The sequence below is a fragment of the Protomyces lactucae-debilis genome (genome assembly GCF_002105105.1).
Source record: "Protomyces lactucae-debilis strain 12-1054 chromosome Unknown BCR37scaffold_16, whole genome shotgun sequence".
Taxonomy (NCBI): domain Eukaryota; kingdom Fungi; phylum Ascomycota; class Taphrinomycetes; order Taphrinales; family Protomycetaceae; genus Protomyces; species Protomyces lactucae-debilis.
In genome coordinates, this window is record NW_024468008.1 from 318,128 (window position 1) to 339,815 (window position 21,688).

Here is a 21,688-nt window from a genome sequence, read left to right on the forward strand (position 1 = left end):
ATTTCAATGGTTCACAAGGTACGTGAGCTCGAGTGTTATCGGATGTGCACGAATCAAGGAAAACAACCATGTAGTTCATTACAATCGCGATCATGAAGGGCTATTAAGAGACCAAAACAGCAGTAGACAGCTGTCGATCAATCCAACAAAGAGCGCAAACATCACATCAATGCCACACCACGCGAAGTGGCATCCCAAAAAGGCCAGTCTAGCCCAGCTGCAGCCATTTTCACAGCGGTCTCGGCCACGTTGGAGCGCTCTACGTCTGAGTATCTTCCCGAGGGAAATGATATAAAGAGCCACATATCTCCAATTCCTCCGAGTTATAAACTCTCAACATCTGCTGAAAGTAAAAGTCTTCCAGATAGTAGGCGTCCATTTCCTCAGCCCAAATTGCAATGGTAAGGTCATCGCAGTACTCACCGTCATGTACTGATTGCTAGATGATCTCCCTTAATGTTATTGGCCCTGTATACCTTGCAAGTCTTTGGTTCACCAGCATCTCGGCGGAGTGGAGTGAGTCTTGCACCAACTTGAACTATGTTCAGATCGGTGGGGACTGCAAATTTGACTCTCGCTGGCAGTGCACTCATCAAGTTGCGTGTGCAACTGACGATTTGCAATGCAATTCGAAAGATGGCACTCGCTCGCAAGGAGACTACGGCGTATGCAATTGCACCTGTAAGCCAAAGCCCTAAGACCCATCAGTTCTCTCAAGTCCTTCAGAATAGCGCTTTCGCTAATTGCCTCCGAATTTGTGCGAATTCAATTTCGACAGTCGTTGCTGTCTTTTACGTTTTCCAGTCCCAGCTAAGGAAGTAACAAATTCGAACTTCCCACCGAATTAGCCCCAAAACTCCTACCATTATTGTGTAGAACCAAAAAAAATCTTCATTTGAGTAGCTTTACTGGCTTTAATGGACATAAGCTGTATCAGCAATAATTGTTCCTGTGTTTTTGAGCGACTTGTAGCAGATTTGCAGATGGCCTTGAAATTGCAGCTGGCGCTGCAGCTACACACACAAAAAGGTTCGTATCGACGTTCATCGGCTTAAGTTGAATGTCCTAGGTCTCCTCTTTGAAGTGATTAGGCCTACAAACCAATGCCTAAGGCAATACCAAGTCTCATAAGCGAATACCAGTATGAGACTATATGCAAAATCTCACATGCAATCAAAAGCTAAGAGCCAATTGTCGGTCACTTGACTAGAAACACCAAGCCAAAACAGCCTTGTTCTCCGGGTTGATGCTACAATGGCTGCGCAAGACGACTTTTTGCCCTGATACTTGCACCATAACGCAACAGCACAAAAGGTATCGGCAGCATGAGAATTGCAATGAAACCCAGCAATGATGCTCCCCAATTCGTACCTAGCTTGTGAAACATCTGATTGGAGAACAAGGGAAACACAGCAGCTGCAATTGTTCGAAGTGCACCATTCGCTGCAAGGGCACTCGCCGCAATTCCGCGTGGCGTGTAAATCTCAACGAGCAAGTCCGTGATGCCAAGAAACAAGAGGAGCAGACTGCACCCAATGCCGACACCGGCAGTGACGGAAGCGATGGCTGGTATGCTTGGATCTGACGTCCAACCGTACCAGAAGAGGCTGATGGGCAGCAAGATGGCGCCGAGACATGCATTGTATAGTCGAGATTCTGGCACAGGATTCTTACGGTAGAGCCTGATGAAGAAGGGAGACATGGCCACGGCAATGAAAATACCGGCAACGATACCAAGGAATGGGAGAGACGCGTCTCTTGTGTTCCAGCCGCGAGACTCCTTGAATTGTATTGGGTATGCAGAAAACGAGCAAAACATGAGACCATAGACGAATGCGAGATAGGCAGAGACGGCCGCCACAATAGGCTCTGTGAAGATCATGACGACTGGCCGACTCATGGCAGTGATGATCTTTTGCCTTGCTGTGCCGACACTCTTGTCGGTGATGGCAAAGATCTTGGGTGTGTACGTCTCTGGCACAAAGAACCAGACAAGAACGAAAAGCACGCCAACGTAAATCATTTGACTCCAAAAGATCCAATGCCAGGTCGTGTAGTAGCACACAATTCCACCCAAGACTGGCCCAAACGCTGCTGCAACATTGCCTCCTGTTGCATACAAAATGACGGCTGGAGCGCGTATTCTGGCCGGCCACATATCACTAATCGTACCACCTGCCACGGTAAAAGGTCCAGAGATGAAGAGACTGGAGAAGAAGCGAAAGACGAGAAACATATCAAACGATCTGGCTTTGGCCATACCGAGGCATGAAAGCACGACCAGTGGCAGACATACTTTGTAGATGATGCGCCGACCATACAGTTCAGAGAGTGGAGCAGCTAGAAGCGGCCCGACAGTAAAGCCTACCGGATACATGACGATGCCGAGCGTCGCGCGAAACAAGCTGACGCCAAACTCTGCTCGCATCTGAGGAATGGCAGGCGCGTAGTATCCAGCGGGCAGAAAGCCAATGAAGCTTAGCATGCCAACGATGGCTGTGATACCCCACCGTCTGCGCAGCGACCATGAGTGTGGATGTCGTGGGTCGACTGTGATGTCAACAGGCACGTCGTTACCATTGCCCGCCTCAAGTTTTGTCTCGTGCGCTAGATCCTCAGTTGCAATCGAGTCAAAGGACGTCGACACGGTATCATCTTTCATTGAGCACAGTGTCGTGTACCGGCATGCGTAGACGGTGTACTAGACACGTCCTCAGTCTTGTGTTCCCCCGCAGTCTTGCATAGATGGGCCCTGTACTTTTGCGATAAAGTTTGTCGGCACTTGCCTACAGCGCCACCCGGACCGGAACAAGCGGAACTGGGGCGTGGGGGTTGAGGATGCGCTAGCAAGAGTACGTCTACGTGACGAGGCCACCGAGGCCCTGCTCGTCTGCACTCTCCAGCACCTTCTTCTTGTACTGGTCGATCGTGCCTGGGAACTTGGTCACTGTACCCTCTTGACACAGCCAGAGCACATCACTCGTCTGGCTCAAGAAGGTGACGTCGTGGCTTACGAGAATAACACCACCATTGAACTCCTTGAGTGCCGCCATCAACGCATCCATCGCCTCGATGTCCAAGTGATTGGTCGGCTCATCAAGCACCAGAATATGAGGATTCTGGAGCGAGAGACAAGCAAACGCAACACGACTCTTTTGACCTCCTGAAAGCGTCACCATCTTACCGAGACCCAAGGTACCCGTCAATCCAAAGGCAGCAAGATGCCGTCGGTACTCCTCCTCACTCCTGCCAGGCCAATACTTGGCCATGAATCCAACAGCCGACAAGTTGAGCTCAAGCCCATCTACATGGTGCTGTGCAAAGTATGCCACTCTGAGACGTGGATGCCGCTGGACAAGACCTCCAGACGGGGTCAATTGTTCAATGAGCAACTTGAGCATCGTCGTCTTACCTGCACCATTAGGACCAATGACTGCAACACGAGAGTCAAGCTGCACATCAAGGTCAACGTTCTTGAGAATTTGCTTGTCACCATAGCTGAACGAGACGTCTGTCATTTGCAGTACGGGCGGTGAGATTTTTTCTGCTTCAGGGAAGCGGAATGTCACTTCATCATCCGTCTCTGGTGCTTCCAAAATTGGCAACTTCTCCAGCTTCTTGATGCGAGACTGCGCTTCGGAGGACTTTGCTGCATTGTAGCGAAACTTGTCGATGAAGGCTTGCAAGTGCTTGCGGTAGGCCATTTGTGATTCATACTCGCGAATGGCATTCTTGCGACGTTCTTCCTTCGTTGCATAGAACTGTGTAAAGTTTCCGCGGTAGTAGTCGAGTCGCTCGTTGTGCTGATAGATAATATCGGTTGCAACCTCATTCAGGAATGCTCGGTCGTGCGAGACGACCAGAACGGTGTTCTCATAAGTGGAGAGATAGTTTGCCAAAAATGCAACAGACGGAACATCCAGCATGTTACTCGGCTCGTCGAGCAAGAGCAAGTCTGGTTTGCAAAAGAGTGCACGCGCAAGAGCCAGTCGCATGCGCCAACCACCGGAGAAGGACTTGGTTGCAAGCTGCTGTCGCTCAGGTGTAAATCCTAGACCTGCTAGAATAGTTGCTGCGCGCGACTCTGCCTTTTCAGCGTCAATGTCTGTAAGCTTGAATTGAACTTCCATCAGGTGCGCATCCAAATCCTTTTGCTCCTTCTCGAGTGCCCAGCGTCCAGGGTCTTCCGTAGGCATAGCAACAAGCTCATTTGCCACCTCTGAGCTGCGTTTTGTGATGGACTCTTGCTCTGCATACAGGTACTTTCGCCATACATCGGCATCCAGTACAGCTTGCAGTGCGGTTGTGTCATCTCCTGTAATTTCCTGCTCGACGTGAAGAATCGTCAAATGCGCAGGTACGGGCAACTCACGACGCGAAAGTGCTTTGAGTAAGGTGGACTTGCCGATACCGTTGCGACCGACAAGGCCATAGCGACGGCCATGTGCCAATGTAAGTGATGCATCGGTCAAGATGCGCAATCCAGCGAAATTGATGTCGATGCCATCGAGTCTGATATCCTTGGATTTGCCCGTACTACTCTCAAATGTGAGCGGGTTGACCTTGAGGAAGTTCTCATCATAGTCATCCACAGATTCTGGCTCATCCAGCAAACGACTCGCCTCATAGTCGGCCTTCATCTCCTTCTTCGCTAGCTTTGCGGCAATCTTTAGCTCTGCCTTTGCCAGCTTCTTGCGGTCCACCTGACTCGCAACTTTGCGCCTTGCTGTCGCTTCAAGATCTGTGGTACCGCCAAGCAAGCCCATAGTATTGGAGACTTGTCGCTCCGAGGCCATATTGACGGCATGATTCAACTTGGCAAGTCCCTTTGTGCCAGACTTTTTGTGCTCCAAGATATGCTGAAACTGTCTACACAAGTCATCGACTGACTGCGGGTCTGCTTGGCATGAGAGGCAGATGTTGCGCACGGCATTGATGCTCTCGAAGGAGATATCAGGGTTGTCGAGGGCATAGCGAATGTAGCCTGCGCAGTAGTCTGAGATGAGGTGGTCGATATCGTGCGGGAGAATTTGCTTGACCCGTTGGCCCAGTGTGTCCTCTGTCAATGCGATGGACGGCATCTTTGATAGGTAGAGGCTGTCGTAGTTGTATCTTTTGTCTTTGTCGTCGCAAACTCAGAAGCGACCGCCACACTCAATTGAACCAGGCCTACACTGAAGGCTACACATGCTATAAAAGGCCCACCGGTGCAGCTGTCATGGACATAGACGCACTACACAAGCTCACACTTGCAGAGACAGATGAGGCGAGTGTCACTGTCAACCAGCGCAGTCTCATTGACAAGATCCTCTCGCGCTACAGCTCAGAAAACACACTCTTGCGCGAGCTTATACAGAATGCAGACGATGCAGATGCACAGAGCGTCGTCATCAGCTACGAATCCATCGTCGAGCCTGCATCTGGTTTCCCTGAAGATCTGAATAAGCGCTTAACACGGCGCCTCACTGTGAAGAATGACGGTCAAAAGTTCCGCTCTGAAGACTGGATGCGCCTTGCGCGTATTGCTGAGGGCAATCCTACTGATGGTCGCATCGGAGCATATGGCGTGGGGTTCTATGCAGTCTTCTCCCTGTGTGATGAGCCCTTTATCGTCTCTGGTGATCAGTCGCTCGCCATGTACTGGCGCAACGACCAGCTCTTCACACGCAAAGCCAAGCTACCCGTTGACGATGACTGGACCACCTTTTCTCTCAACATGCGCGAGCCTGTCGAAATTCCACAACTCAAGGATCTGACTCGCTTCCTTGCCAACGCGCTGACGTTCTCACGCTCAGTGTCAAGGATTGAGCTGCGGCTCGACTCAACCTTGCTTTGTACACTCAAACGTGTTGCATCGCCTGCATCAGAAGTCTCTACAAAGGGTTTAACAACAGTAACGCAAGACAAGTATCTACAAATCACAAAAGTGGAGAGCGCATCTGTGCAAATCACAGCCACGTACGAAAACATCACTCAAGCGGTACAGAAACAAGGCATGGGCAGACTATTTGGATTTCTCAAGGAGACACCCAAGCCTGTTTCAGGATCAAGCACTTCCAACATCTTCCTGCGGGTCATGACGGCACACCTGTCCTCGTCGCTCTCGACCAATTTTGCAAAAGAGCTGCAACGCGCAACAAAGAAGCAGCCGCCAAAGCAGACTAAAGTACAACTTGTCTCTATGAATCGCGCAGAGCACGAAGCATCTACTCCAGCTGCCATTTTTGAAAACTTGCAAGCGTATCCAGGACAAGGTAGGATCTATATCGGTTTTCCGACGCATCAAACCACGGGCTTCTCTGGTCATGTCGGTGCACCGTGCTTGATTCCCACTGTCGAGCGTGAGTCGATTGATCTGGTCGACCGGTTCGTCAAGCTTTGGAATTTTGAAGTTCTTCGTGCCGTGGGTCTGCTCGCGCGGGTCGCCTACCACCACGAGTTTGCTAGCGTCAAGACTGAAGCGGACGCCACATTTGTGACAACTTACTTCTCCATTAAGTCAGCAACACCTTTGAAAGTTGACGCGCCTATCGAGGACTCCTTCTTTGGGTCGTCCACCACATTGCCACTCTACACAGCAAGCGGTGTGAAACCAAGCACACAAGTGCGGTTGCCGGATCCGTCCATCACGTTTCTCAAGGCCGTCCCTGTTTTGCCTCTCGTCATGGCAAAACAGCCCTTCATTCAGAAAATTGCTCAACTTGGCATGATTGAACATATTTCTATTGGAGACATTCGGCAAGATTTGCGTGATCGTGTTCTGTCGCTAGAGGAAGGTATCAGGTTCCTCATGTACTGCAGCAATCAGTCTGCTCGGATGGATCGAGAAGCGCTGCAAACACTGCTGAGTGCTGCCATCATTGGTGCACCCACGGCTAGCTTCAATGCCGGTGCCATCACGTCTTGGAGCAATGCAAAGACTATTCCTGTGGAAGCTCCGCTACCGCCTACGACGGTACCATCCAGTGTGTCACAGAAGCTCAGTGCAGATGTACTGACTTCCCTCGGCTGGTCTGAGTTACGCATGCTTACATGGATTGAGCATTGTGCAGCAAAGGAACCCTTTGGGCGTCCGCCACCTATTGAGAATGATCCTCAAATTGCAGCTCTTGTGCTTGCCACCTTTTCCAAGAATTTCGATCTCATGAATCCAGTTGACAAGGCGGAAGTGGTCAGACTGTTGCAACAGCGGAGTTGCATGCCGACACGGAATCACGGCTTACGTACGCCTGGCAGCACGTATTTTGTGCATTCAAAGATGTTTGACGATTTACCGTTGATCCAAGTCAAGGGCGTAAAGGACAAAGTGCTCGCTGCGCTCGGTGTACGCCGTACGATTGAGCTTGACTTGATCTTCAATCGTCTGGTCAGCGGTGGCGCTTGGTCAGCTTACGACTTGGTACAGTACTTGGCTTCTGTGCGCAACGATATCCCAAGGGAAGACATCAAAAGGCTTCACGATGCGAAGATCGCAGAGAGCGAGACTTCAACGACAAAATTCCGTGCTACCGACTTGTATGAGCCCAATGACACTTTGCGCAAGCTAGGCTTGCCCATTATCAAATGGCCAGTAGACAAATGGAAGTCGACAACTGAAGAGGCTATTTTACTATACTCTCTGGGTCTACGCAAGTATCCCAAGCTCGACACGCTCATGTCCACTGTCGGCACAACAAAGGATGCGGCTCTGTACGAGCGCACTTTGCGGTACATGGTAGCCAATTTTGCCGTCCACGGCTACGGCGCTGATTACACTTGGAACTCTGCTCAGCCGTTCTTGCCTTCCATTTCAAACAAGCGCTTGCATCCTCGCCAAGTCTTTGTCGAACCAGCTGCAGCGCTCTTTGGTTTTGAAGTCTTGCGAAGAGATTTGGTGCCAAGCGCGGCACTGTTTGGTGTCAGACCGCTGCCTCTTGTTCATGAATTGCTAGAGAGTATCGGCACCCATCCCAGCAAAGATCTCAACATTGTGACACGGCAATTTGAGCTCTTGGCAAGTCTTTCAGTACAGCACGGTGATGTCAAGAAATGGGCTGATAAGCCGTTCATACCTACTGCCAAAGGATTTGCTTCACCAGATCACTGCTTCTTTCGGAGTGAAAAGATTGAGCCTTGGCTAGGTGAAGTCTTTGAGCTTGTTGATTTTGGTCCTCAAGCCAATCTCTTTCTCCGAACCATGGGTGTACGCGATCAACCATCAACTGTTCAGATTGCAGGTATGCTTGTCAACGATGCACAACACATCTTCACCTTGTGTGGTAGTGAATCACGGTACAAATTACTTCTTCTCAAGATTGCTCGCGAGCTTGAAACCATCAAGCGGGACGGTCATTTGTTCAGAAGCTTGCAACAGCGCAGCATTTTGGTGGCCCACAAGTACAAAACCGGTGATCAAGACGATCTTATCTTGACATCATTGCGCGCTGCTAATGAGATTGTGATTGCTGACGATTTCACTGCTTTCAACATGTTCAAGGCTGATGTCTACAGCTGCCCACAAGACAGCTACCTCGAAGAGTTCTACATTTCATTGGGTTGTGTCAGATTGTCTTCGATCGTTCAAGATCAAGCTTTCCGGACAGGGAGCCCGCTTGTGAACGACATGACCAAAGGCCTGCGTGCTGTCATACTCGAGAGAGTCACCATCTTCTTTGCCAATAATTCCAGCTCAAAGTCTAGTCGGAGCATTGAATGGTTGTCTAAGCATCTTCAGGTCGCAACTAGTGAAAAAGTCTGGATGCAACGCACATTGGTCTCTCAGGGCAAGCGTATAGCTCGAACCAAAATTGTCACTGCTATTGTCGACGGTACTTCTGGAATCATAATCAGCGGCAGTCCAGAGAACTTTGATATTGCTGTTGCGCTCTGTCGCCTGGTCATTGAACGGCCGAAACAGGCAGATTCACTCATGCTCGAAAGTCTTCTCAGCAACTCCCTCGAGTCGTTGAAGGCTAGAGGTTTCAATGTTAATCGTATCCTGCAACGTCAAGAAGCGCTCAAACGTGAACGTGAAGAGCAACAGCGTATCTTGAGTGAGCAAGACAAGGTTGCAGAAGCAGAGGCAAGAGATCCTGTGCTAGAGCAGTCTTCACAGGAACAAATGGCACCTGCTGCTCGTCAACAAGGCAGTCGTCAGCTGACTCCGCAATCAGCACCCGCTCCTGTTCCTAGTGGATTCTTCTCGACTATCAGAAAGGGTCTGGGCTACTCGCAGCCAAAGCCAGAATTGCCGCCACCAATCTATGAGCAGGAGAATACAGGGCAAGCACAAGTCCTGCCAAAGCCCTTGCAGACAAATCCTGTGCAGCCAGTGCAAAGCCAAGCATCAATAGATGTGGCTCTCAACAAAGCCATCAGAGCTACTCGCTCATCGGATGAGCCCTCTGTCTTTAGTCGTATGTTCTGGCTCCTTTCAAGTAAGACGCTAACAGCAGGTCCTCAAACAAACACAGTCAGCGAGGCAAAGACCTACTGCGATGCCAAGCCAGCAACAGACCTTGTCATTTTATCAACACTCAACAATGGTCTCAAGCTGTTCATCACGAGAGGACTTGATGGTGACCTGATTTTTGGTGGCGAGCTCGCCAACGCTGCCGCCAAGTTTTCTGTCATGCTTGAGCGCCTTGCAAGGTGTTTTGGCTGCAACGCATCAGCCATCAACCTGTTTTACGATCAAGCTGGGTCTACGATCGCCTTCAACAAGGCCGGCACAATTTACTGCAATTTGCGCTACTTTCACCAATTGGGCCATGCGACTCATGCAGACGGCAAGTCGTACTGGTACGTCACCCTGGCTCATGAGATTGCCCACAATCTGGTCGCTGAACATTCGAGCGCGCATGAGTTTTACACTGAAAGTCTAGTCGTGGCTCAATTACGCAAATTGATTGTGTACATGGAAGAACCATGAGCCATTAACGCCATATCTACTTCATTTCTGGCACGTCCACTCGTTACGTTGGACTTGATGATTCTGGGAGACGATGAGACATCAGACTTTTCCTACCAGTGCTACGTAAGTGGCCGCCCCGGTCTCCTTTTGCCTGCAGTGTACTGAGTCAGCTGCTCTTTCATCGTGCAGTACCATGATCTGTAACCAATCTCACCAAGTGCTGCATCCTCGAAGACACTTGGATAAATGCGACGATCTATTTCTGTCATATACGCTCAGCAATGACTCTCAGGCCGAATTGATTGGCCACAGGTGTGATACGCTGCACGAAACTCAAGTCACAAATGTACGAAACGGAGATTGAGGAAGCTAGAACTACAAATCTGGATGGCCGAGCTTTCATGGTCATGCAGAGCTGCATACAAAATCTTGTGTTTCGTAAATAGACTAGGACAATGATCAACATTGGCAACCACATCGATAGCTAATGGAGCTCGTCTTGTGACTACTTGACATCCTAAACAATGCTCAATGCAGCGCCTGCATACGATACAAAGCACTTGTCTCCGCTGTACATCAATCTTATAACAGACACTACTAATGTCTCGCTCAAAATCTGTCAGTCACAAGCCGCTGGTGAGACTGGCAGCACGCTTTGGCTCTCTTCCCAAGTGCTCGCAGCACACTTTCTCGACAAGAGACCTATACGCAACTCTTCTTCCATACTTGAGCTCGGTACTGGCACTGGCTTCCTTGCAGTATTGCTTGCTGTTCAAGGACATCAGGTGTACGCAACAGATACAGCCGAATTCCTAGCATCGGGTGTCCTGCAACAGACGCTCTCGTGGAATCAAGATGCAGTGTTGAAAGCTGGGGGGAAAGTCTCCATCCAAATTGCCGACTGGCATAATGCCGACTGGCATAATGCCTCTCTTGTTTTACCCTTAGCTGACTACATCATTGCAACCGATGTGATCTACCATCCTGAGTTGATAGTGCCGTTTCTACAAATCCTCAGGCGATGTGCATTGGCTAGGCCATCGCCAGTCATCTACTTTGCTCAAGAGGTACGCGTGGCTGACCTGCTGGACGACTTTTACATGCAGGCTGATGCGATGGGCTTCAACGTCACCATTTTCAGCGCTGACAAGGTAGCTGCCAGAGTTCAACGACAATTCGGCTGGTCAGAGGAGATCGTCAGTGCTCTTGATGTGCAGATATGCAAGTTACGTCTACGAAGGACTATTCGTGCATAGAGACATCGCCATTGCTTGTCGTCACCTCGACAAATGCCCCACCCAGAGGCATAGGGCTGTCCTTCGTCTTCTCGCCTTCCGCATCACGATGCGCGAACGTAGTGATGGCGTCAATCCAATATTGCAGCCCATTGGCCACTGCGAGATCGAGTTGTTCATTCTCTGCCACGTACTGTTTCTTTAATGCAGCTTGTTCAGCGGACGAAAATGTTTTACCAGGAATCGCCAGTGCGCTGTAAAAGCACTCTGAAGCCGGCAAGAAGCGCACCTGACCAGCAACACCGACAACATCACGCAAGAGCTTGTAAAGAGCAGTATCGCGAGCAAGTGCTTCAACGCTGTCGTCAGATTTGTCCTTCACTTGTCGATGCAAGGCCTGCCAATCATTTGCAATATAGCAACGTCGCCATATCAATTTCTCAAGGAATTCATGCTGGGCCGGTGGCAACTTTTCGGCGGCGTTGAGGATTTGCAGGGCCTGGAAGTGAGAGGCTGTCTTGACCAGCGTCAGATACTCGACTGCGCTGCGCGTATCCAGCTCCAAGCCGCGCACGAGTCGAGCGAGGAAGCGACGCAACAAGTCGCTCAGCGCATGAGGCGTGCCTTCCAGCAGAGTGACAGCTGCCAAGTCAACAGCAGCAGTCTTATCGATTGCGTCTCGCGACGCAGTCGCAGCTTCGTGGACCCGTTTGCGTAAAATTTTGGCTGTGAGTAATTGTCCAGTCAGTTCCGCAGGAACACCGCCTCGTACGAGCAGCGATAATTTTGCAATGCTGAGCTGGATCTGTCGCTTTTCGACCTTGGGTTCTTGTACACGAAGTAGTGTCAGGCCTGCCTTTTCGTAGTTGCCGAGTATAATTTCATTCATCCAGGCAACGTTAGGGTATCGTCCATCTTCAAAGAATTGTGTGAGATATTGGCGGTAATTGGGGAATTCATGGAGTAGATTCCAATACTGCCGATGCTGAATGTAGTACTCCCAAAGGACCGCAGCAAAGTCGTAGCCGAACGTGTGTAGATACCACTCGAGACGTCGCACAACTGTGTCGATGACTTCTTCATCACTCGTTTGCTCGCCTTGCTCGTGGCAAATCTCAATCAGACTGCCGTAGTCCTTGACTGACTCTCCAATTGCAAGGGCACGATCCGTCTTTCCACAAGCAACGAGATGTTTGAGCCAGCCTGAGCGAAGGCTATGGTACTGCGCTTGCCTGGTGGGCTCAAACACTAGTGCATCCTCATATAATCTGCAATTGAGCTGAGCAAATGCGGCCAATTGCGAACAGAGGGGCTCGCTCTTGCCACCCTTCATACTTATGATGAGTGCAGCAGTAATGTCAAATTGAACAGTCACGGCATGCAACACCTCTGATGTGCTAGTCCACTTCTGGCCATCCTGGTCGTATAGCGCCTTATACAGGTCTCGGTAGCCTACCGCTGTCTGTAGCACTGCAAGGACAATCTCATTGCATTCTTGAATGACTGCTGAGAGAGGACTGGGGTCCAAGACTGCTGCTCTCTCAACTGCATAGATATGAGCATTCAATGCCACCTGGAGAACATCCTGAAGACCCTCGAGGAAGAATTTTCTCAGCGGATCGCTAGCCTGCTTTGCGGATGCTGGCAAGAGCTCTGAGGTGAGTTTACTGCTTTCGATGCGTGCATTGGTGATTCTCCATAGCTCTTCTCCTGCTGCGAGCCGTTCTGCATCTTGGCGAAGGATTTGAGTGGTCAGTGGTCTAGCCTTGCTCTTGATGTATTGGGCAAGATACCGGGCAGCTGCGAGACGATCTGTCAGTGCTTCTTGGAGGTTGATGTGCCTGGTGAGGAGACTGCTTGAGCCCGTCAATATTTCGCACGACAAGGCAATCGCTGCATCGTCTGAGTCATTTGGCGAAGGCTCAAAATTGATTGGGTTATCCTCGCGTGATCCAAAGAACACGGACTGCTCGAGTCTCGACTTGATGGCATCTGAATCTGTTGTGTTGCTGGAAACTTCGAGTCGCAGAACACCTGCGCCTTTTGTCAAGAGAATCAATGCAGCTTGTCTGCGATTTTTGAGCTGATCTTCGGTGCCGACTCCAGCGATGAGAACTCCCCTTTTGAATTGAACGCAATCTGTCGTGCCGTCTGCAAGATGTACAAGGTGGACATTGGTGCTGGTTTGGACAAAAGCCACATGACCAGGATTGGGCAGATGTAGTGATGCTCCCGGTAGACTTGGCAGTTCGACAGTCCGCAAAATCGATGGCTGCCCACGTCCATCAATCTGTACCGTGATGAGCTTTGTTGTGCCCTGCCGTGTGCGAATCAGTACAAGCACCGCATTCGCTTCTGATGGATATGAAGCGACATCCAGCGCCTCTTGCATATTTTCCGCTGCAAGGCACGCAGAGAGATCAGCATCAAGCAGGTTCCTGTAGTTGCCACCCCGGGCGACTTCCCAGATAGTCAGCCCACCCTGACGCGTCATGACATGGACTTCTCGTTCTTCTCTGCTTTTTGCAACGCCTGCTTTGATGCTCACCACTTCTCGTCGTGTCGTTGCGTTGCGAATAGCGCCTAGCCAACCGCTTCCTGTACTCATAGGCGTCAGATTGACAACCGGCTTACCAGCTGCGTCGCGTAGTGAGATATGTACAAGTCGCCCACTAGAAGTAGCGAGGACAAGTCCTGCTGCGCCAGCATTGCAAAGATGCGCAACAGATTCACCAGAGGAAAGGGATAATCTGACTTCGATACCAGAACTGGGTGCCAGTGCCGAGTGCAACGCTGGCCAAAAGCCAATAAGACCTTGTGTTGGCATGATGACTAGCAAGCCTGGTTCTTGGCCTGGACCAGGGACAAGTGCGCCAAGCAACGCAGTTTCACCTTCTGGCATGGGAAACGTCAAGATGGGCGGTACAGCATGTCCTGAGCTATAAGGGAAGATGAAGGCCGAGTCTGCACTCATCAGCAAGCCATGTCCCTCTGCAGCCACACCTGTGCATTGCTCTTTACGCGCGAATATGGGCGCAGTACTAGTGACGAGCCTTGAGCAAGTGAGATCGGCCGTCTTGGTCCATTCGACAGAAGTAGCCGTTTCCTGGATAGGTTTTGGGATGACTGATTGTTGAAGAGCCTGTCGCGATGAGGCCCGCTTGTGCCGAGCCGACAGGGACATGCTATATGGCTGTTCGATGGGAGGGCGAGCTCGAGGGTGGTTGTCGTGGTCGCGTCAATAATTTTGCTCAACTTGCACCGAGACCACCGAGTCACCGACCTTCTCCCAAATACAGCATCTCCTATATCGTGTTTTGCTCTCTGTAGCTGCTGGATGCGACGATGCTGAAGCTGCTAGGTCAATCGAATAGGAGCTGTCATCGCGTATTACTCAAGTCAGCTCTTCCTGCCTGTCGCTTGCTCCAAACACTTTCCACAGCGCCATCGATCGCGCCAAAGCAGTCCAAGCTACAAGCCTATGCGGCCCTGGCTCGTGTCCATGCGCCAGTAGGTGCAACGCTGCTATTTCTCCCATGTCTCCAATCGACTCTGCTTGCTGCAACACTACTGCAAAGTTCAGCGTACCCTGCAGCAGCTGCGAGTCCAGGAACTGTGCTTGGCACCATTGCCTTATTTGGCACTGGTTCTTTCCTGATGCGCAGTGCAGGCTGTGTCATCAATGATTTATGGGATCAAGACCTCGATAGGGCTGTTGAGCGAACCAGCATGCGACCGCTTGCGTCTGGTGCCTTGTCGAATACCGAGGCTCTCGGTTTTCTATCGACACTGCTGACGGGTGGTCTTGCAGTCTTGCTGCAGTTTGATGTCAATACAATCATTCTTGGTATGGGTAGTATGGGACTTGTGGTCTTGTATCCGCTCATGAAGCGCATTACATACTTCCCTCAAGTCGTATTAGGTCTCGCTTTCAATTGGGGTGCATTGCTTGGATTCTCGGCCTTGTCGAACGGCGCAGTCATGGGTTGGGACGCAGCGTTACCACTCTATGGCAGTGGTGTACTTTGGTGTATCCTCTATGATACAATTTATGCGCATCAGGATGCAAAGGATGATGTCAATGCCGGCATTCACTCAACGGCGCTGTTCCTTGGACAAGCAAAGACGAAACCATTTCTGTCTGCGCTTGCAATCGGTCAATTCTCGCTGCTTGGGTCCCTTGCTGTGACCTTCCCCGAGCAACTTGCGAATGGCCCGTATATTGCTGGCACAACGCTTGCTGCTTTGTATACAGCGAATATGATCTACAAAGTCGATGTGGCGAATGTACAAGATTGTGGACGATGGTTCAAACGGAGTCAATATGTTGGCTGGCTCGTTGCTGCTGGACTCGCAGGCGAGTATGCACGACAACTGTACCTTGCAGCACAAGAACAAGAATCTGTTGAGAATGTTGTACAATAGAAAGCACTCAGACATCTAATACGGCGTAGACGCACCAGCGGCATCAATCTTCATCGATGCTGATACACTCCTTGCCAGCAGCCGTAGCCCGCTGCATCATTTCCGCGCTACTGGCCGAGGAGCGTCGATAGGTACTCTTTCGTCGTTTATCACCCGGTAGACTCTCCGTCCTGCGCATCTTGGCACGCAAGGACGGTTCAGCATAATTCACCGCCTTGCCACGTCTTGAACGACCTGTTCCCTCATCACTGCCCAAATCGTCTTCACTCCTCGGCATCACTAGCATTTGTGGTGAACACGGCTCAGCCTTGACAAAACCTTCTGGGACTTGTCGTAGGCTTTGATTCTTCTTCGGCGAACACAGCGCTGGCATTGGTAGGCGATTCGCTCGAGCATCAGGGACGCTGGGGTCCGATAAGATTTGCAAGGCCGGCCGAGCCTTCTTGCGAGGGGACACATGAAGTTGGGCCATGCGTTCGGCCAACGGATCCAGACGGCCCACTGAGTCTGCTCGGTTTTCCTTTTCAGCATCATCTTGTAGTAATGTGCTACTGAGCGAATGCGACTTGCGACGTGCTCGTTGTTGTGCACGTTCTCTTGATTCGACAGACTGCTCGGCACGACGAGAGTCGACAGGTTGTACGAGGGCTGCCGTGTCCCCACTCGTTCGATGTTGTCTTCGAGCAGCCCGACGTGCTTCCCGCTCCATATCTCTGCCACGTTCCTCTTCACGCTCAGTAGCCGCTGCAAGGAGTGCTGCTTCTCGTTGCTGAGCAGCTTCCAGGTCTGCCTGTTCTTCGCTATCTGCACTCCATGCCGCTTCCTCATTCACAGGCTGTTGCACTGTTGCGAGACCTGCAGCTCGAGAAACACTGGCGGCTCCCGGAAACCCTTCGATGCGCTCAGGAGAGACACTGAGCAGATTGTTCTTCTTGGGAGATCGTTTCATGTGCTGGCCAGGCGAAGGCGATGGTGGTGCAACGGGCCCTGCACTGAGTAATTTACGCGTACTCGCCGTCACTGGACTTTCGAGCTTAGTACTGGCTGGTGCAGGTGTTGATGCTGCTGCTGTACTGAACAGAGCGGACCCTGCCTTTGCGGCTTTATACAGGTCTTTTGCATATCTCTCCATGGCAGCATGGAGTTGACTTGCTTGACGAGCCTTGACATCCCCTGCGATGAGACGAGAGTGCAGATCAAGATTTTCGGCCATGATGCGCTGCAGCTGCTGTTCGAGCGCTGTGATGCGGTTTGCTTGAAGGTGGTTGATGCTGGGAAGTTAGCAGAATTCTTGAGAACAAGTGGGAAGGAAGGTACCGGATGATTTCTCTGTTTTGCTTGAGATGCTGCTTCTCGAGGGCTGCCTTGTCCATGGCCGCACTCATCCTGGGCCCCTTTGCAGATGTCCTTTTGGTCGTGGTGGTCGTCGGTGCCTCGATTTTTGTTTGTTTTGATTCTGGACGCGACTCATCAACCATCAACCAGATACTCTACTTAGTACTTACAATACTCTGTTTGACTCTACTTTACTCTGATCTACTCTGAAGAAGACAAGTCAGTCTATCAAATCATGGACAAAGAAGCAGCCCTCAGAAATCTCGCACTAGAGCTAGACAGCCGTACAGCGCGGCTCAGATCACAACAAGAGACACTCGCTCAATCGCTGCTAACGCGCGGCGAGATGCGCATCAGTAGACTTCCCAGACATATTCGCACCATGACTGTCTCTGCCTGGATCGCACAGTCTACTGCGGTAGCGGAGTCTAATGCTCCTATTGTGCATAAAACCGCACCGCTTGCCCTTGCGTCAGGCAAATTACTGAATGCAGGCGTCTCTAAACCACTTGCGAAGCGGAAAGCGAGTGCATCACCGGTCAAGCAGGTATCAGCCGCTATCAATCAGCCATCTCAGGTAAAGCGAATGAAACAAGCTTCTACTGCATCTCCCCTCAAACCCTCCACAACCGGAGCATCACGGCGAACACGTACAGCTGGGTATTGAAGTAGAAAAAGAAGACCCAGAATGAAGATTATGACTATGGTGGTTGATGGGTTTTGAGAAGCAAAGCGCATGAAAGAGCAGGAGAAGTAAAGCAAACACACGCGCCATCCTCTTCTATTGGCATCGTATTCTTTTTTCCATTCTACGCAATCCTTTTCCGTTGAAGATGATGGTTGGGAAGCGCACTATTTTTGAGAGACACAAAAGCTGATCCAAAAGAAAAACAGAGCCCATTGGCTTCTTTTCACTCTTTCTAGAGCTTATGTTTGAGTGAAACCGATTATTGGCGATGCGCAAATGTAGAGACACGAATGGGCAAGGAAACAAGTCGCGTGTTGCTGTCAACAGGATTGTGAAGTGGCAAAAGTCGCTAACCGCAGCAAGAAGCCAATTTGGCCCAAAAGCCAGTCCGCCGTTGAGGAGACCCGCCTTGTTGCATAGCAGCACCAGATTGACCTTGTGGTGCACCGTGTGACGCATCGTACGGCTGTTGCAATTGCTGTCCAGCGCCCGATGTCCGTCCAACACGTTGCGGTGTCGCCAAACCACCCTGAGATGTCGAGCCGTATGCACCTTCTCCCAGTGACTGCCTCTTTTGCTGTTGTTGCAAGTGTTGTTGTTGCTGTGCAGCAGCTGCCGCAGACGCACTTGTCCGGTCCTGTCGACGACCTTGACGGCTTCCCGTTCGTGCCATTGCAGGTGTTTGAATGCCACCCACGGCAACGGCACCACCACCGCGTGATCCACCCGCATGTGCTTGGGTCCGTCCGCCTTGCACATTTTGCCTGAGTTCAGCAGCAGAAGCAGGAACGTAGTTATTGGCGGAACTGTGCTTTTGACTAGCCTCCCAGCCTTTACCATTGTTGAGCAACATCCAATCATACACGCCATCTTCAGGCTCACCCAACCGTTGCAATGCACGCGTGAATAAATCTCGCAGATAGTCGTAGTCCGGTGTATCTTCAAAGCCCAGGTTGCGCACATACGACAAGTACTGTGCAAACTCCTCGGGGAAGTTCTCACACAAGTCCTTGATGGCTGTGGTTTGCTTCTTTTCACCAATCTTTTCATACTTTTGCTTATTGGTGGCCGCTTTGAGGCCTTGCCAGGGAAGACCACCACGAAGGAAATACATAAACACATGACCCAGTGCTTCAAGATCGTCGCGCCTCGATTGTTCACGTCCGAGATGCGTGTTGATGGACATGTATCGTGCTGTTCCAGAGAGCGACTTGCGCTCACGGTAGGGAATGTGCTGCTTCGTCTTTGCATCGCGATATTGCTTTGCCATACCGAAATCCACCACACACACGAGATTTGCATTCTTTGTACCGGGTCTGCCAATCAAGAAATTGTCTGGCTTGATGTCGCGGTAGATGAGGTGTTTCTCATGGATGGTCTGGACGCGAGAGAGCATCTGCTTGGCGACCATCACGACCGTCTTGGTGCTGAAGCGACGGCCGCACATGTCAAACAAGTCTTCGAGCGACGGACCTAACAGATCAATGACGAGGATATTGTGTAGTCCCTCTTGTCCAAAGTAGTACACATTCGGGATACCGGCTGCTTGTTAGTAAAGAGCAGAAGCAATGAAGCGACTTACTGCATCCAACGAGGGTCTTGTACGTGCGGTACTCATCCCTCAGCTGCGGAGCATCGCTCTTGCGCGGCTCGAACTTGATGGCAACTTGCTGATTGTTGAGGAGATTGGTACCCTCAAAGATGACGCCAAACGATCCTTCGCCGACCTTCCTGCCACTGCATCATTAGCAAAGGACGGACAAGCAGAACTGCATACACGCGATAGTGGACGCCGACGACATTGGATGAATTGCTGGAGCTCATCTTGCGGTATCGATCACCGCCTGGAAAGAAGGAGCGAAAGAAACCTTGCTGGGCGGGTGGGAATGGACTATTGCTGCGCGTTAGCGACTGCTTGATGCTGAGCTCTTGTATCGCCTCTCTATAACATCCTTCGACGATGGCCAGAGCACTTTGGCCGATGCACGGGCCTTCTTGCGATAGAGGGTTTGTGCGGTACTGCTCAAATATAGGCTGCAACAGGCAAAGAGAGGCGATACAAGGACTACTTGCTTACCCAATGCTGCCTGATTGAAATGGTCAGGAAGAACAGGGAAGACGGAGGCAAGGGACGCTGATGGGGATCCTCTTGCTTTTCCTTTTTTTTGGTTTGTTTTTATAGGCGAGAATGGAATGAGGAAGGCCGCAGGACGAAGACGCGTAAGATGATGGTGTGCGATGCGCGTGCTGATGCCCTTTGCCTCTACGCTGCTTGGCCCTGCTGCTGCGAGGCCCTGCTGCAGTGAGAGAGAGGGAAGTAGGGAGGTTGAGGGAGCGGGTGGTGGTGCGTTGAGTTGTTGGCTCGAGATGGCTGGATGCAAAACACTCAAAAGGAGTTGAAAAGGACTACGCTGAATTAGTCAAGGTAGATTATCGGGCTATGGAAGAGGGCCTCGGGCTGAGAGCATGATCTAGTTCTGCATCTGCCTCATCTGCACCGATGCATTTCGATAGATAGACTCCGCGGTATCTCCAGCAGCTGCACTCTTGCACAAAACAACCTCACACCGCCCTTCCCGCTCCATCACCACCCAGATATTGCGTGCCGTCCGGATCAGCCGCTGTTTATGCGCCTTCTTTTGTTCTTGCTCACTGCCAGTGCCATTGTGGTAGTCGGCAAAGAGGTTGTAGAGTGATTGATGTAAATGGACGGTGTTGCGCTTGACGAGCAACTGCTGCGGCGTGTCTTGACGATCTTCAAGGCATGCAGTTTCAACATCCGGCAGTGTGGATGACACGATACCACGCTGCCCATCATAGAGCAAGCTGAAGAAGTCAGAAGCTCCATTGTCTGTTGGCTTTTGCTGGTCGAGTGCCTTCTCCTCCTGGACAGAGAGCGTCTTGTACAGTGTTTGTAGGCCATCTGCATCGAGCAGACCATCTGGCAATGGATGCTCCGGTTCAAAGATGAAGGCAAATGTCAAATCCTTCTGTTTCCATAGCAAGAACCGATGCTGCTGCCAGTCTTGTTGCTCATCGTCCGTTGGAAGCCATATCAAATGAACCTCCTTGCCATACACCCAAATCCCATTTGATTCTTCATCCGCACCGCTCTGTTCAGGAGGCGCTGTAGCCTGAGCACCAGAGACGGAGCGAAAGGCAGTCAGTACAGATCTTGTACTGTCCGCCCAGACCTTGCCATCCAGCCATGACCGCCCACCAGCTGCACCATCTGTCGACTGCTGATAAGGTGCAGACGAGGCCAGCTGACTCAGTCTCTTCTCTTGGCTTTGACTGGTCTCCGCCACGACTTGCTGTAGTAGTCGTCGTTTTGCTCGGTCAAGACGGGGAGTATTCCATAGCCATGCACCGTTGTGTAGCGCTAGAAGAGCTCCTTTGTCACTCTGTACAGAACTCCAGTACTGCTCCAGTTGCTGCTGTTGAAAAGACGTCAATTCTTTGTGGGACGCGAGTGCTGCCTTGTGACCATAAATCAGTTCTACACCAGCAGGTCGCGGCTTCCAGCGCCAGGCCCAGCGCAACCAGTACTTTTCAAGCCGACTCATCACTTCTGCTTTTCGATCAGCACCAGTCTCGTGATTGCGTTCAAAAATCATCGCGCCAAGTCTTCCATAAGAGGCGCAAAACAAGTCATGAGCAGCATGTAGCTGACACTGTATTTGCAAAGGATGCGGCAACATCTCCGTCTCAGGGATAGCTGTAGTCTGTGCATCGTTTGCTTTTGGTAGTTCAACACACAAGCAGCACCAGATTCCGGGCTCGAGTTCAGTGACAACAGCCATGGTCTGTTCGCTCTTGATGCATCTGAGTGGTCGATGCGATGTGGACGCATGATCTTTCGGGGAGAAGGAGCGGCCAAGCTCGAGGATGCCTTGAATCAAGCCAATATTGCGAAGCTGTTGGTCTAATGTGGACGTGGCCGACGCATCTGTGTAGAATAAGAGCTGATCAGCGACAGATTCTTCTGTCGAGCCAAGTGCAGGACAGAAGAGGGTCAAGTAAGAGAGCAGCATGAGCTTAGCAGTGCATCAAGTATATAGTCAAATTCTGCGATGTGTAGTCAAGGTTTGTGGATGAGGTTCCTGGATGCAA

At 51.0% G+C, this 21,688-nt stretch overlaps 10 protein-coding genes across 10 annotated transcripts; 4 read left to right on the forward strand and 6 right to left on the reverse strand.

Moving 5' to 3' along the window:
• Positions 1-1,249: 1,249 nt before the first annotated feature.
• BCR37DRAFT_403346 (major facilitator superfamily domain-containing protein) lies at positions 1,250-2,485 on the reverse strand (the record flags this gene model as incomplete). The annotated part of the gene is made up of 1 exon (XM_040871996.1): positions 1,250-2,485. The coding sequence occupies one exon, from the start codon at positions 2,483-2,485 to the stop codon at positions 1,250-1,252; it is 1,236 nt and encodes a 411-aa protein (XP_040723730.1).
• A 275-nt stretch (positions 2,486-2,760) lies between these two features.
• BCR37DRAFT_104225 (P-loop containing nucleoside triphosphate hydrolase protein) lies at positions 2,761-5,117 on the reverse strand. Its single transcript, XM_040865874.1, has one exon. It carries the CDS (start codon positions 5,079-5,081, stop codon positions 2,859-2,861), a length of 2,223 nt encoding a protein of 740 aa, XP_040723731.1. The 5' UTR covers positions 5,082-5,117; the 3' UTR covers positions 2,761-2,858.
• Positions 5,118-5,218: 101 nt separating this feature from the next.
• BCR37DRAFT_349993 (uncharacterized protein) lies at positions 5,219-9,910 on the forward strand (the record flags this gene model as incomplete). The annotated part of the gene is made up of 2 exons (XM_040867971.1): positions 5,219-9,395; positions 9,435-9,910. The coding sequence occupies 2 exons, from the start codon at positions 5,219-5,221 to the stop codon at positions 9,908-9,910; spliced, it is 4,653 nt and encodes a 1,550-aa protein (XP_040723732.1).
• A 506-nt stretch (positions 9,911-10,416) lies between these two features.
• BCR37DRAFT_394433 (putative methyltransferase-domain-containing protein) lies at positions 10,417-11,102 on the forward strand (the record flags this gene model as incomplete). Its single annotated transcript, XM_040871467.1, has 2 exons — positions 10,417-11,043; positions 11,094-11,102. 2 exons carry the CDS (start codon positions 10,417-10,419, stop codon positions 11,100-11,102), a joined length of 636 nt encoding a protein of 211 aa, XP_040723733.1.
• A 258-nt stretch (positions 11,103-11,360) lies between these two features.
• Positions 11,361-14,311, reverse strand: BCR37DRAFT_388693 (Non-repetitive/WGA-negative nucleoporin C-terminal-domain-containing protein; the record flags this gene model as incomplete). The annotated part of the gene is made up of 2 exons (XM_040870656.1): positions 11,361-11,381; positions 11,417-14,311. 2 exons carry the CDS (start codon positions 14,309-14,311, stop codon positions 11,361-11,363), a joined length of 2,916 nt encoding a protein of 971 aa, XP_040723734.1.
• A 5-nt stretch (positions 14,312-14,316) lies between these two features.
• Positions 14,317-15,552, forward strand: BCR37DRAFT_410657 (UbiA prenyltransferase family-domain-containing protein; the record flags this gene model as incomplete). Its single annotated transcript, XM_040872183.1, has 3 exons — positions 14,317-14,439; positions 14,593-14,704; positions 14,738-15,552. 3 exons carry the CDS (start codon positions 14,317-14,319, stop codon positions 15,550-15,552), a joined length of 1,050 nt encoding a protein of 349 aa, XP_040723735.1.
• Positions 15,327-16,972, reverse strand: BCR37DRAFT_400096 (uncharacterized protein). The gene is made up of 2 exons (XM_040871794.1): positions 16,870-16,972; positions 15,327-16,823 (listed from the first exon to the last, which is right to left on the reverse strand). The coding sequence occupies exons 1-2, from the start codon at positions 16,935-16,937 to the stop codon at positions 15,596-15,598; spliced, it is 1,296 nt and encodes a 431-aa protein (XP_040723736.1). The 5' UTR covers positions 16,938-16,972; the 3' UTR covers positions 15,327-15,595.
• A 19-nt stretch (positions 16,973-16,991) lies between these two features.
• Positions 16,992-17,625, forward strand: BCR37DRAFT_104294 (uncharacterized protein). Its single transcript, XM_040865875.1, has one exon. It carries the CDS (start codon positions 17,123-17,125, stop codon positions 17,552-17,554), a length of 432 nt encoding a protein of 143 aa, XP_040723737.1. The 5' UTR covers positions 16,992-17,122; the 3' UTR covers positions 17,555-17,625.
• Positions 17,626-17,924: 299 nt separating this feature from the next.
• BCR37DRAFT_350112 (kinase-like domain-containing protein) lies at positions 17,925-19,399 on the reverse strand (the record flags this gene model as incomplete). The annotated part of the gene is made up of 3 exons (XM_040867980.1): positions 17,925-19,117; positions 19,158-19,312; positions 19,353-19,399. 3 exons carry the CDS (start codon positions 19,397-19,399, stop codon positions 17,925-17,927), a joined length of 1,395 nt encoding a protein of 464 aa, XP_040723738.1.
• A 585-nt stretch (positions 19,400-19,984) lies between these two features.
• BCR37DRAFT_382103 (uncharacterized protein) lies at positions 19,985-21,655 on the reverse strand. Its single transcript, XM_040869808.1, has one exon. It carries the CDS (start codon positions 21,607-21,609, stop codon positions 20,047-20,049), a length of 1,563 nt encoding a protein of 520 aa, XP_040723739.1. The 5' UTR covers positions 21,610-21,655; the 3' UTR covers positions 19,985-20,046.
• Between the last annotated feature and the right edge of the window lie 33 nt (positions 21,656-21,688).